The sequence below is a fragment of the Ursus maritimus genome, unplaced genomic scaffold, assembly GCF_017311325.1.
Source record: "Ursus maritimus isolate PB19 unplaced genomic scaffold, ASM1731132v1 scaffold_2, whole genome shotgun sequence".
Taxonomy (NCBI): Eukaryota; Metazoa; Chordata; class Mammalia; order Carnivora; family Ursidae; genus Ursus; species Ursus maritimus.
In genome coordinates this window covers 44,848,518-44,862,467 of record NW_024424452.1, presented here as the reverse complement: position 1 = coordinate 44,862,467, position 13,950 = coordinate 44,848,518, and the positions used below count along the sequence as shown (strand labels likewise).

General features: G+C 54.1%; 2 protein-coding genes across 3 annotated transcripts; both read right to left on the bottom strand.

Moving 5' to 3' along the window:
• Positions 1–234: 234 nt before the first annotated feature.
• Positions 235–3,437, bottom strand: FCER1G (Fc fragment of IgE receptor Ig). Its single transcript, XM_008700652.2, has 5 exons — positions 3,273–3,437; positions 1,289–1,380; positions 1,104–1,139; positions 763–783; positions 235–609 (listed from the first exon to the last, which is right to left on the bottom strand). The coding sequence occupies exons 1-5, from the start codon at positions 3,319–3,321 to the stop codon at positions 547–549; spliced, it is 261 nt and encodes an 86-aa protein (XP_008698874.1). The 5' UTR covers positions 3,322–3,437; the 3' UTR covers positions 235–546.
• Positions 3,438–3,950: 513 nt separating this feature from the next.
• NDUFS2 (NADH:ubiquinone oxidoreductase core subunit S2) lies at positions 3,951–13,057 on the bottom strand. 2 transcript variants are annotated; one of them, XM_040635954.1, is made up of 14 exons: positions 12,909–13,057; positions 11,989–12,095; positions 9,330–9,520; positions 7,706–7,826; positions 7,432–7,544; positions 6,750–6,824; positions 6,517–6,594; positions 6,286–6,371; positions 5,962–6,081; positions 5,166–5,295; positions 4,834–4,929; positions 4,577–4,660; positions 4,379–4,436; positions 3,951–4,172 (listed from the first exon to the last, which is right to left on the bottom strand). In XM_040635954.1, exons 1-14 carry the CDS (start codon positions 13,001–13,003, stop codon positions 4,135–4,137), a joined length of 1,392 nt encoding a protein of 463 aa, XP_040491888.1. In that variant the 5' UTR covers positions 13,004–13,057; the 3' UTR covers positions 3,951–4,134. The 2 variants fall into 2 exon arrangements, with proteins under 2 accessions (XP_040491888.1, XP_040491889.1); XM_040635955.1 differs by lacking the exon at positions 4,379–4,436.
• Between the last annotated feature and the right edge of the window lie 893 nt (positions 13,058–13,950).

Sequence of the window (13,950 nt, the reverse complement as noted above, 5' to 3'; positions counted from 1 at the left end):
AATATGCCTAGACTCCTGACACCTCACTCCCTGTTCCAGCTGCAGGCCAGCGGGCCTGGGGCCGAGAGTCTCATCCCTGCCCCAGGCACGGTCAGCCTTCACCCCTCAACCAAGCAACATTGCCCTGACGTCTACCAGACTGTGAGCTCTGTGAGGTCGGGAGCTGGTTACTCAAAGTGGCATCTTTAGTCCCCAGCCTAGCGCCTAGTAGAGACTGAATAAATACATGGTAAATAAATGCATAGAGCCCAGGCTGTGGCGGCTTTATTGGTGGTATTCTCTTTCCATTGTTGAGGGGGAGTGGGAGACGGGAAAGAGAAGGGTGGGGAAAGGCGGTGAGATTAGAATATAAACATTAATGATCAGCATCTGAGCAGAGGTCTTTGGTGGGAAGGAAGAACCACTGGTGTCCAATAATGGGGGGCATAGCATCATTACAGAGGTAGGGTCAGCTGGCATTAACGGGGGGCATATGTGATGCCGACCAGGAGGGCTAGGAGAAGAACCAGGAGGGGAAGGAGGTGGCCAAGGGCATCTGTTCCAAAGTTACTGGGGTGGTTTCTCATGCTTCAGGGTCTCATATGTCTCCTGGTTCCGGGTGCTCAGGCCCTGGAGGTGGAGGTCAGAGGACGGTCAGGAGCTTGAGTCCATCACAGGGCTCCCACCCACCCCCATCGACCCCATGTCTTCCAAAGATCACACAAAACCCCACCCTCTTCTGACTTCCCAGGTCTGGGGTGGGGGTGGGGCAGGTTCACTCACCGTGTAAATGCCATCTGATTTCTGCGGAGGCAAAAGGGACAAGGCATTAGACATCCACGCCTCCTTCAGGGTCCCTCGGCCTCTTCTTCCCCACCCGGTGAGGTATGTGGCCGGGGCTGGCTGGCCACTTGGGCCAGAGGGCACTCACATGGGGACTCGGGCATGAATGCCCGTTTGCCCACGGGGCTGCAAAGGCACAGGTACACACCGCATACGACTCTCACACACTCATTGTCACTCTCCACTCTCCCTTGTCACCTGGCAGGTAGGGGGAAGTGGGAGGGGGACCTCGGAAGCTTGGAGTCTGTTACATTGACACCCAGGCACGGAAGGGAACATACCTCGTAGCTGGCCACAGCTGCCTTTCGCACCTGGATCTGGAGCAGGGGAAAGGTAATCAGCAAGGGCGATGTTAGTGGGCCCAACCCCGTACCTCCCAACTTTGTGGGGAACCCCTGTTATTCCCTCTCCTCAAAGCCAAGCTGGCCCCCCCATGCCTCCCGCCAGCCCCCTCCCCCAGCCTTACCTTAAGTCGGCAGTAGAGCAGGGTGAGGACAATACCGTACAAAAACAGGATGGCATCCAGGATATAGCAGAGCTGAGGCTCTCCCAGGGCGGCTGAGGGGACAGAGCGTGCCCGCGGGGTCAGGGGCGTCAGGGAAGAGCTGGCACTCAGAGGACAGAACTGGCAGGTGGGACGGGGCCTGGTGGGGAGCCTCCCAGGAGAGACGCTTGATCTTCCTCTCTGGATCCTATTTTTCTCAGCTTTTCCCCTTCTCCCTCACCGGGGGCAGGGCTGGGACAGGAAGTGTGGGGTTTCTGGTGCCTGCTGTGATGGAACTTACAGGTGCTGAGAGCCGAGGAGGGAGCCCCTCAGCCCCCCTCAGCCCCCAGCCCTCTGGTTTGCGCCCTGTCAGCTCCTCAGGCACCGCTGAGCACTTCACAGCCCTCAAGGGACTTATTTGAGTTCACTGGGTGAAGACCAAAACCTCAGCCCAGAGGGGTAGGGTGAGGGACAGGCAGTGACAAATTTCACTGAAGAAACCACAGGAGTGTCTCTGCTAAGTCCTGTGACCTGTGGCTGAGGGCTGGACAGGAAGGATGTGAACCGAGGAAGGGAGGGAAGGCAATTACCCGGTTATTGGTCATCTCTGAGCCTCAGTCTCATCACTCTCGGGCCCGCTATAGTGGGCTTAAAAATGGAAGAACAAGTGTCTGCTCTCCTAGGCCTCACAGACCCTGATGGCTGTGCACACGGCTGGGCGAGCGTCTCTGCCCGGGCTCAGGGGGATGACCACAGCCGGATTCCGTCTCCGGGCACTCTGCCCTGTTACTCACTCACTCTGGGCCACAGAGAGAGGAAGTTTTGTGCAATTTAAAAAATCAAATAGGGTCTGAGCACCAGTCCCTATCTGAAGAGCTCACAGGCACGTGACTGATGTCAGTGTGGTACTTTCGGTGCCATGACACGCTTTCGCATAATGTTGCATAAATTGAAAAACTACCAGGTGGGGGGTTGGGGGGGGACACATCATTATTGCCATTTTACGAAGGATGAAACGCCGGCTTGGAAAAGCTAAGTAACTCCTTTAGGGCCAGAGGGCTAAGTGACGGAGCTGGAGCTCAAACCCAGGCTTTCCGCTTTCAGGGCTCGCGTCCTAACCTTTCTGCCCCGGTGCCCCCGCTCCGTCCTCATCTGGTGGTAGCAGGATGGCACCCACGGAATCCTTCCCTCCACCTCACAGCTGGGCGGCTGGGCTCCCTGGCCAGTCTCTTTCAATTTCCCACTTCCCCGAAGTTTCACTAACCCCCTCCTCCCCAGCCCCCAGCCGCAACCCTCATCAAAACACACAGAGCCAGCCCAGAGCCAGCAAGAAGGGGCAGTTCAGAAACTGAGGGCCTGCAGCCTTAGAGCTGCTGAGACCTCCCCGTGTGTGCCTCCATTTCTTGGCTGGCGCTCAGGCCTCTAGAACCGGGCATGGAGGGCTGCCCCCCACCCCTAGCAGCTGTTGGCAGAGGGGTCTGGCCTAGCGATGACCCACCGAAGCAGAAAACGCGTCTACTTTGACCATCCTTGCCTCACTCCCAAGCCGAAGGACAGCCTCCCACCTTCCTAGAAGGGCTTTATGAATATTACCCCCCAGCTAGAGACCAGCTCCCAGGGGACCAGCCCGAAGGCACCTCACAGGAGATGCTGATCATAGGAAAGGAGCTTCTCCCCAGCCCCGCTTTTCATATCATACAACCATTCCCTCCCCTGCCAGACTGAAACCTTCCCCATGATCAACCATGATCAACCCTGGAAAAGTAAGGAGACATGAAAGGAGGGAACTAGGACGCTTGTGCCCTGATGGGGACCAGATAGGACCAGCCTCAAGGTCTCGGTGTCCGACCGAGCCCTGCGCCCACCTGCCAGCCTTTCCCCGTCTGCCCCTGCCTCGGCCCTCAGACGCGTGCCCTCAATTCCCACCCTGGGGCCCAGCTCACGGGCCCTCACCAAACCCTCTCACCTGCTTGTTCAACCAAAAGGAGTAAGAGCAAGACCACTGCCGGAATCATCTTGGGCCGGGGGCTGAAGGGCCGTGAGCGGGGATCGGACGCTCAGCCAGCACTGCGCAGCTGTGCTCAGCGGCTCCCTGACCACAGAGTTCCCCCCTTCCTGCCCCGCCTTCCCCCAGCTTTGGCCCCTTCCCCTTCCTGCACCAGAGCCCGGGCGGCTCCCGGAAGGGCCAACTAAGGGAGTTAGATCTGGGCTCTCATGCCTCAGTCCTTCAGTGACCAAGCCCTAGGCACCAAGGGACGGGGGTGACACCTGTGCTTGAGAAAGGCCATCTAAATCGGCCATCACCCTGTGTTCGGATACATCTGGAATGAACTGTCCCTTCAGAGTCCCTGAGACCCCACCATAGCCCTTGCCCTTCCACATGGAACTTTACCCCTGTTTTGATTGGAGAGGTTTACCAACTTGTGTAAGCAGCCAAGTTTGGGCAGGGGGAACTGAGGGGAAAAGAGGAAATGGGGAATGGAGAAGTGGAAAGGCCAAGAGTCAGAGAAGGGGGTGGAGATGAACAGGAAAAACTGGCGATAACTGAGTCTCATAGAGAACTGGAGGGTTAATTTACATTCTTAACTTTTCCAACAAAGTGAAAGACGGTAAGACACTGAGAAAGACATACCAGAGGTCTGGGCAGAGGGGCCGGAAGGCGGCTAATTTATTAGGATTTCTCCTTTTCTAGTACATGCACAGAAAGCCTGACGGCCGAGCGTTCACGGGCGTGTACACACACGTACACACACACGGTCCCTGTCCAGTGACAGAAGGGCTCCGAGGAGGAAGCAGGCAGGCAGGGGGATCAGACGCTGTTCCCCAGCTCACCGATCCACTTCTCCAAACACAATATCTTGGGTACCTAAGAGATCAGCAGGAGGAGAAAAAAAGCAGTGTCGTCAAAAATCCAGAACTCATTACTGTGCCCCGTGGACCGACGATCTGAGTTCATGCCCGCAGCCTCCGCTGAACAGGAAGTGTTCAGTTTCTGCCCGCACCACCCCCCCATCAGAGTTCCAAACTCCCTCGTCCACGGACGGCATCTCTGCCACACAACAGGCCTTGTACCTATGATGGCAACAACGTCCGCCAGCATGTGGCCCTTCGACATCTTGTCCAAACCAGCCTGGAGAGACGGAGACAGCCCATGTCAGGCAAGGTGAGCAGGGCGGGACGAGAAGGAAGGGAAGTTCATCAGGATCCCAACCAAGGTCACTAAGGACTGATTCACTGAACGGAGTGAGAATCACTGGGGTTGGTTCTTACCAGGTGGGCAAAACCAGGAGCCTTGATCTTGCACCGGTAAGGGCGGCTGCTGCCATCAGACACGAGGTACACCCCAAACTCTCCCTGTCCGAGGAAGAAGGTCAGCTGCCTCCGTTAACAGGAAGAACACTTTTCTCTGCCAGCGAAGCCTCTCTATTCACCCCCTGTCCTCTCGCTGATGATCAAGCATCTATTTGGGCATCTGTCTCCAGTCCCCCCAGTGCCCTGGGCTGCCTTTTCCCTCCCCCCCTCCTCACCTTAGGAGCCTCGATGGCAGTGTATGTGGCCCCCGGAGGGACCTGGTAGCCCTCCGTGTACAACTTGAAGTGATGAATCAATGACTCCATGGAAGTCTGGAAAGAGGAGAAAGGGAGCAGCAGTGAACCAGATCCAAATGTCTCCCAGGCCTTCCGGCAGCACAGGAAATAACCTCCCGCCTGGGGGAGACGAAAACCCACACAGTGAGCGGAAGAGGTGGCCATGGGAGGTTAAGACTCCTACAGTGAATTCTTTCAAAAGGGAAAACTGAGAAGAAGGGTGTAATCCAAGGACACTCCTCCCTGGCTGTCTCTCTCTCCCCAGAGCCAACCTTCATCTCTGCTCGCTTAGGCGGAGACACTTTGGCATCATCAACCTTGATCTCCCCGGGAGGCATCTTGTTCAGACACTGCTCGATGATTCGAAGGGACTGGCGCATCTCCTCCACCCGACACAGGTACCTGAAGGGGATGAGACACGTTCAGAGCGAGAGAGGCTCAGTCAGAGCAACAGACGTGAGGCGGGCAAGGACACCCCTGGCTGGCCCAGGGTGCTGGCTAACGTGTTCCCTCCCTCTTTCCTCCCAGTGCGGCATCTCTACGGGGCCTGGCCACCCAGGTAAAACTTCTAGTCTCTGGTGCTGGCTCCTGCCCCAAGTCCTCTCCTGATCTTCTCAGCCCGTGTCCTGTAGTACTCTCCTCTTTAATTACCCTCCTAGACACTTCTTGGACTATAGAACGGGTGAGGGTCAAACGGACTCAAAAAGAAAAGAGAAGCCAATCTTTTTCAGGGTCAGTGCACAGGAATGGAATGTGAAGCCTAGAATCCAGTGGAAAGAGCACTGGATCAGGAGGATTCTAGTCTCAACCACCACTAACAGGATAATCCCAGGCTGATCTCTAACTTTTACACATCAGCTTTCTCAGCTACAAAAATGCAGCCCAAACTAGTTACATCTAAGAGATGAGGACAGAAGGGTAAAAGAAGATGGCTTTGAAAAACCACTTGGCTTCACAGACACAAGAGCTCCAACACCTACTGGAAAATACGGGAATAAAGAAAGTAGCCAAGACAAAGTCAGACAGGGAAAACAGCTGGAAAATGAGCTGAGAGGATCTGGGCCTTACCTATCGTAGCAGTCCCCTCGAGAGCCAACAGGAACATCGAAGTCCACCTGGTCATACACATCGTAGGGCTGGGTCTTCCGCAGGTCCCACTGGATGCCTGAGCCCCGGAGCATGACGCCACTGGAGAGTGGAACGGGAACGAGGGTCCATTTCCACGAACCAGGAAAGGAGGCACACTCTCTTCCTTGGTCTCCCCTTTCCCTCCCCCCAGCTCTGGGTGTGGGATCTAATCAGAGCGCAGCACGGACAGTGCCACACCTTCCTGAAGCCGAGGTATCAGGCTGGAACTCCCATACCCGAGCGCGGAAGTCATATTCCTCTCACCTAAATCCATAGTTAAGCGCGTCTTTGGCTGTCACAACCCCAATGTCAACTGTTCGATTTCGCCAGATCCTATTATTGGTCAGCATCTATCGATCAAGAAAACTGGATGGGAACGCTTTTCAAAACTCCCTTCAGATGCCTCTGTGGTTCTTTACAACTAAGGACTAAAACCCCACAAGCCTTTCTTGAGCGGAAAAGAGGGATTTTTTTCCCCACTGCCTCCTATCTTACCTCTTCCAACTCATCAACTCGAAGAGAGAAGTTCTTAGAAAACTCGTATATGTCATCCAGAAGCCCAAGAGGTAGGTCCTAGAAGCCAAATGGAGAAAGACAGTGAGCCGGGCTCAGCCTCCCTGCCCCATGGCTATGGGGTCAGTGTTTCCATCGGCCAGTGCTGCCCTCCAGTGGCCACAGACGATACAGGCGTGGGCTGGAAGTTCGGGAAGAAAGGGGAGCAGGCTCACCTGGTGCACACCTCCCGGCCGGACGTAGGCAGCATGCATCCGAGCCCCAGACACGCGCTCGTAGAATTCAAACATCTTGATAGGATACACTGGGAATTAGTGACAAAATCCTGGGCTCCAAGTCCAACAACCTGCTAGTCCGCTCCCCTGCCCCCTGCCTTCTGGTGACCAACCAACCCCTCACGACAGAGTTTCTTAAGAACAGAACCCAAGTTCGGGGCGCCTGGGTGGCTCAGCATCTGCCTTCAGCTCAGGTCATGATCCCAGGGTCCTGGGATCGAGCCCCACGTTGGGCTCCCTGCTCAGCAGGGAGTCTGCTTCTCCCTCTCCCTCGGCCTGCAGGTCCCCCTGCTTGTGCTCTCTGACAAATAAAGTCTTGAAAAGAAAAGAAAAGAAAAGAAAAGAAAAGAAAAGAAAAGAAAAGAAAAGAAAAGAAAAGAAAAGAAAGAAAAGAAAAGAAAAGAAAGAAAAAAAGAAAGAAAGAAAAGAAAGAAAAGAAAGAAAGAAAAAGAAAGAAAGAAAGAAAGAAAGAAAGAAAGAAAGAAAAAAAAAACATAACCCGAGTTAAACAGACCTTCTTCCTCTAAATGTTCTATGTTCTCTCTCCTTTTAATCTCTTGTCTCCTTCAAGAACCTTCTCCACTTCTTGAACCCCTTGCCTATCCTAGCCTCTTTCTCTTACCTTCTCCCTCTCTTCAAACATCCAGAAGAAAGGAGTCATGGCCCCAATGTCCAGGGCATGTGTAGTCACAGCCATAATGTGGTTCAAAAGCCGCGTGATTTCTCCAAACAGCACTGCAGACAGGTGAAGACAACAAGGGAAGGACAGAGGAGCCAAGGATCGACGCTGACACAGCAGTTGTGGGCAGAGCCTGGGGTCTGCACACTAAGCTGGGTTTGACGCTCCTAAGCTGGGCAAAGGCCGGGGAGGGCCACGGGGAGGTGACGGGGCTTACCCCGGATCCACTGCGCCCGGGGCGGCGGCTGGATATTGAGCAACTTCTCCACAGCCAGGGAGTAGGCCTGCTCGTTGCACATCATGGACACATAGTCCAGCCGGTCAAAGTATGGAAGGGCCTGGAAGAGGGAAGAACCGGGGTCACCCCTCATGGGCCAGGAGCCCTCAGACAGCCCGCCAACAGCACTGCTCTCCGTGGGCAACAGAAGTCAGTGCTGCATAAAGCCTTCCGGTCTCAGGAGCTAAGCAAGGCAGCATCCAGTAGCACATACTGGAAAATGCTTAAAAATCTGTTCTCTGAAGGGGTGAAAGGGAACCCTGATGTGTTGTGCGTGCCAGTTTCCATGGTGAAAATCCACTTAGCGGGGCCAGTTTTAAGCCACGTAACTGAACACGCGCTGGGCACAGCAGCGCACCATCGTACGGCGCTGCCGCCAAGGACGTGCATGACCACACCTCAGAGCACAGCAAAGCGAAGTGCGAAAGGGATGAGCTTCGCGTGCTTCTTACCTTGGCTTTTAATACCATTTATTAAATTGTGAGCTAACGTAATTTAACTTTTAATAATGCCTCTGTTTAACAACCGGCTCACAAAGTTCCCGAAAACCTAACAACCTCTTCTTGCCAGCCGGCAGGAGCTGCTCCAGCACGCCTCTGGCCACACTGCTCCGGCCCACGACTGTCTCAGGCAAGTGTGCCTCTCTGAGACGCTGAAGGAGACACGTAACCAGTCCTAGGACTCACTGGGTGGGAGTGAGGGACTTAAGGAAGACAGAGCCCTGAGAAGGACTGGCCTGGCTTCTGGTTGGGGAGAAATGGTTCTTTCCCCAGAATGCCAAGAAAGCTAGTCAAGCTGTCTGCCGAACCAGCTTCGGCTTCCAGGAAGGAGGCGGGGCTAGGACGCCTGTCTTTGGGGCAGCCAGTTCTTGTCCTGATGTCACTGTGACGGGGGTTAATGCCGCAGGCTTTAGCTCCATACTCTGGGACCAGAAACCATCCCTGCCTGGACTCTCTGGGGGCGTCACGTCCTAGTCCGCTGGTTGTATCCTACCCCCGTCACCCTCTGTGAGCAAGACCTTTCTTCATGACGGTAAGAAAAAACTTCACATGCCTGTCCCAGCTCCAGTTCCTTCCAATCTGACCCTCACCATTTGGGTCACGGAGCTCTCCTAAAAACGGCACACTGCCACAAACTCCCTCCCGGTCACTGTGACTCAGAGTGTTTCGAAAACAAACTTAAGACAGCCGGAAGATACAAGAATCGGCTGTTAATCCCAGGGAGCTGACGTCTCTCTCCTCTTCCCCTGTCCCCAGGGACACCGGCTTTGACGTACTAGTATGGGGAAACTGAGGCACTAGACAAAGGGTAAAGGGGCCAGCCAAAAGTCATCTGGAGAAAAGGTGGGAGTGTAGCTCTGGCTGCCAAGCATTTCTCCTGGAAAAACCAAATCTAGATGGATTCAGTCACACATCCCCTGCGACATCCCTCTATCCTCCCAACCAAGACTGTCCTCATATCCTCAACACCCTCCTCCCCTGGGGTTTTGGGGGCAGCAAACTGGCAAAGTCCCAGGCCACGGCATCCCCAGGTCCCGCCAGCAGGCCCCTGTTCGCCCCCACACCTGCAGATAGGTCTTGTACTCAATGAGCTTCTCAGTGCCTCGGTGCAGCAGGCCAATGTGGGGGTCACACTTCCGCACCATCTCCCCACTCAACTCCATCACTAGTCGCAGGACTCCGTGGGCTGCTGGGTGCTGGGGCCCAAAGTTCAGGGTCAGGTTTGTCACCATTGTGTCCTTTGGAGGGTCCACATCTGAGAAGCGGGGAAGAATGCAGACCAAATGATAATTCCCTAGAGAACCCCCAAGAGACAGCAAGGGGTTAGCCTCTCCCTAGAGATCTTCCGTGTCACCGTTCCACATCCTGTTAATTCCCTAATCGCCAACGTAACCAGGAAGAAGACCATTACATGGGAAAAAGGGGAGAAAGATCTAAATTTTCTGCCAAGAGGGACCACGCACAAACCTCACGCTTTCCATGTCTCCCAGATACCTTTCTAAAGATGGTAATACTGGGGCACCTGGGTGGCTCAGTCGGTTAAGCGTCTGACTCTTGATTTTGGCTCAGGTCATGATCTCAGGGTCCTGGGATCAAGCCCTGCACTGGGCCTGCACTCAGCATGGAGTCTGCCTTAGGATTCTCTCTGTCCCTCCCCCTCTGCCCCTCCCCTAGCACACACATGTGCACATACACATGTGGTCTCCCTCTCAAATAAATAAAACCTTTAAGAAAAATAATAATACTAATAACATTCACATAGTCCTCATTATGTGCCAAGCACTACTCTAAGCACGTCACTGATTTTAATTAATTTAATTCTCCTAACAACCACACGAGCAGTAGCTACTATTACTATCCTTATTTTATTGGTGCAACTGAAGCCAGAGAGAATAAATGACTTCTCAGAGAGCTAGCAAGCAGCAGAGTCAGGACTGATCTCAACCTATTCAGCTCCACAGTCCACATTCTTTTTTTTTTTTTTTTAAAGATTTTATTTATTTCTTTGACAGAGAGAGACAGCCAGAGAGAGAGGGAACACAGGCAGGGGGAGTAGGAGAGGAAGAAGCAGGCTCCCAGCGGAGGAGCCTGATGTGGGGCTCAATCCCAGGACTCTGGGATCACGCCCTGAGCCGAAGGCAGACGCTTAACGACTGTGCCACCCAGGCGCCCCACACAGTCCACATTCTTAACCACTATGATACACTGCCCTCCAAATCTATCTGATGAATGCCCAATCAATCAGGAAATGCATACTTAATTCTTACTACTACCGAATGGCAGCGTTAACCCTCCAAAAGCAGACAATTTAATCTGGGAAATAAGTACATGTGAGGAACAAGTAACAGAGGCCAAATTTACAAGTTACCAAGTAAGTGGCTTAGCCGTTAAGTATTTAAAGGAGGAAAAGAACACTGTAAAGACTTCATGAAGGCAGGATCTGAGCTGGTTCTTAAATATAGGGAATGACTTAAACAGGTAGACAGAAGAACATCCCAGGCTATGGAATCAACAAAGCTCAAATCTTGGAGACAAGGAAGTGTCTGCAGAACTCTACCTACCAAGAGGCAGAAGACGAGTGCTGATGGCTATAGGGGGCAGTGGTTCAATTATCAGTATCATTAATAACAACACATACAGAGGACTTACCGTGTGCCAGTCACTACACTAAGTGGTTCACTTTATGATCCCATTTAATCTTTACAGTGATGCTAGAAATAGCACTTTATTCACAGATAAATAGGAGAGCAGAGAATTGAAACCAGAGCTTAACTTCTCAACCCAAATTCTTCACCATGGGCTTTGGAGTCAGATAGACCCGAATACAAATCCATGTATGTATCCTTGATCAAGTTTTAATCTCCCTGCACCACGATTTCCTCAAAAGTGGGATCTAGTATCGCTCTCATGGAGTTGTTGCAAGGACTAAGTGAAATAATGCGTATCAAAAACCTGCCACACGGTAAGCATTTGGCTACTGTTACTGGTACACTTTTCTTGCTTCTGAAGGTTTCTGAGCGAGAGAATGAATGCCATGGTAAAATGATGTTTGGGGAAGAGGAAGGTGATTACATTGTCCTGCATAGTTGGAGGCGGACCAGATCCGTGGCAAGAACCCCGGGAAGACACCCCTGAATAATTAAGGTCTACTACGAAACAGATCTGAACAAGAAAGGAAAAGATGATGTGATATGCAACACTATGAAAGAACCTGCATGGTTTGGTGGCTTCTTGGACTGAGACAGGGAGGGCGAGAGAGGAAAAAGAGCCAAAGAGGATTAAAATGTTTCATTCCTGAGAAATTAGGAGAATGTGGGCACCACTGAGCAAAATCAAAAAGTCACAAGAGCTACTTCTGATGGGGAAAAAAATGCTTCGTAGTCTGGAAAATTTCATTTGGGTACCAGTGGGGAAAACCACCTTTTCTACCAAAGGAAGATGGAAATATATTGAACCTCTAGAAAAAGCTGGGGCTAAAAATATAAATCTGGTAGGGACCTCCAAGGGTTGATTAGGACCTACTTTTTCTCCTGGAATGTTCTTCCTTTCCTTCTCTACTTGACAAATACCTGCCGTATTATCAGTGTTACTGTGTTTGTTGAAGTGCTGGTGAAAGAAGCAAAAAGGGCAAGGGCACAAACTTGACCGAGAGCTCAAGAGCACTCAGAAATCGGCTTGGGGCGGGGATGAGTGTGAGTTGGGACAGGGGCTCTGGGAACTCACCATTCCAAGGCGGAGGCTTCCAGTGGGCTGTTTCTTTGGCGGGGTACATGACAGCTCCCCCAAACTGTTCTGCCCATTCCACATCTGGCTGCCATTGCCGAGCACCTCTAGGGAGTTAAAGACAGATCCTAGACACAGAGCCTCAACAGTGCTTGGCTCCTCCGTTCCCACTCACTCTCAGGTGGGCCCAGGCAAGGGCGCCTCGAATTCCCCAAGGCCAAGTCACTGGCATACAGTTAGTGTAGCTTTAGCAGAACAAGCTCAAACTCCAGACATTCCATTCCTACTAACAACTTATTCTTCGAAGCACTGCACCCATCACCCTTGTGCATGCAAGGTTGGGAATCCTAACTCCTTCAACTTCTCATCACATTCGTATTTCCATCTTGGTGAGTATGAATGCACGCAAGGTGTGTGTATTCAAGGTCAACCGAAGACTAAGAGGTGTGCAGTGCCTGTGCAGGGGCGGGGGGAGGAGCATGCTGGCTCCCTGGCTCAGCCTGGGTGAGACCTGAGTGATGTCCTGGGGACCAACGGGGAGGAGGGGGTTTGGGGGAGGTGTCTGGGTTTGTGTTCCTCCTTTAGGTCCATCAGGACTGCGTCCCTTTTCTCGTCTAAGGAGACTTCAACAGCCGCATGCCACCCATGCTGAGGTTCGGGAGAAGCAGCAGGGCACAAGAGAAAGGTGACACTATCACTAACATTCAGGGGCAGGGTCTCCCCCCAGACGACTTCACCCCTCTTTCCGCCCTCGACCGGAGCGGGCGCCACTGCATCCCGGAGCCCGGCACAGCAGGCCCGGGCGAGGGGTCACAGGCCTGGGTCATTCTTTCCTAGGGGGTCACAGGGCCCGCGGAGACGCCACACCCGAGAAACCCTGGCGTCGGGGGCAACGCGTCGAAGGCCGCCCAGAGTCTCACCTGCTGGGCTGAACCGGCAGCCGGCCTCCGGCCGCGGACCGCAGCGCCTGGGCCCCGACGCCCCGGAGGCTGCGCAGAGCCCTCAGCGCCGCCATCTTGCCCCGCCGCGGACTGCGGGAAGGAGAACGGGCGGAAGTGCCTCCTGCGCGCCGCCTTGCGGCTTCCCTCCTATTGGCACCACGGGGCCGCCCTCTTGGAAGCTGGCGGGGCCGCAGCCGCCGCGAGCCGACAACATCCGGGTTCTGCGCCTGGGCTTAGCTTTCGCTCTCGGAGCGGCGGCTGGGCACGGTTCTTCTCGCTGCTCGTGACTGACTCTCTGCGGCGGGAGCCAGAGAAACTTGCGGCTCCCGCGGGGCCGGCGCTCGCTCGCTCGCCCGCTTGCTTCCCCCGCCCCCCGCCTGAGCCCCGCTCCGGGTGGCGTGGCGGCGTCGGAGCCCGGCCCTCCCGGGACAGCCTCAAGCTTTGCCAAAAGATTCGGAGTGGAGAAAGCCAGCTAATTTCCAGATGGCCCAAGTGGGCTAGGGAACGGGGGCCCAAGCGCGGCTGGGCGGGTCTGAGAGCTCCCGCCAAACCAAAACGAAAAAAGAGGAGGACGCCAAGGCCACCAGCATTGGAGCAGGCTGCTGGGTGTAGAGGAGCCACCTCAGCCCAGATGAGGAGGGGAGGTCCCCTCTGGGTGACCCTGATGTCTGCCAGGTTTCCAGAAGCTGCAGAATGACAGACCCGGGAAGCGCCCTTAGAGATGTTTCATCCCCTCCTTCCATCCTGGGTCAAGTCCTCTTTCCCTCATGTCTTTCTGACTCTGCCTTAGTCCTGGCCAGTGGCAATGGCACAGAAACGTAGTGCCGCCAGGAGTCTGATCCCACTTCTGTATGGAAGACACCAAGAGTTTTGCCGCCTTGGAGGCTTGTTCCTGTTCGCTCCCTCTGCCTCCAAGCCCAGCTCCAGCTGGGCCACCCGTTGAGTTTGGACATGCTTCCCACTCTGAGCCTGGAAAGAGGCCGTCCCCAGATCCCCCCCAGACAGGGTCCCTGAGACAGCC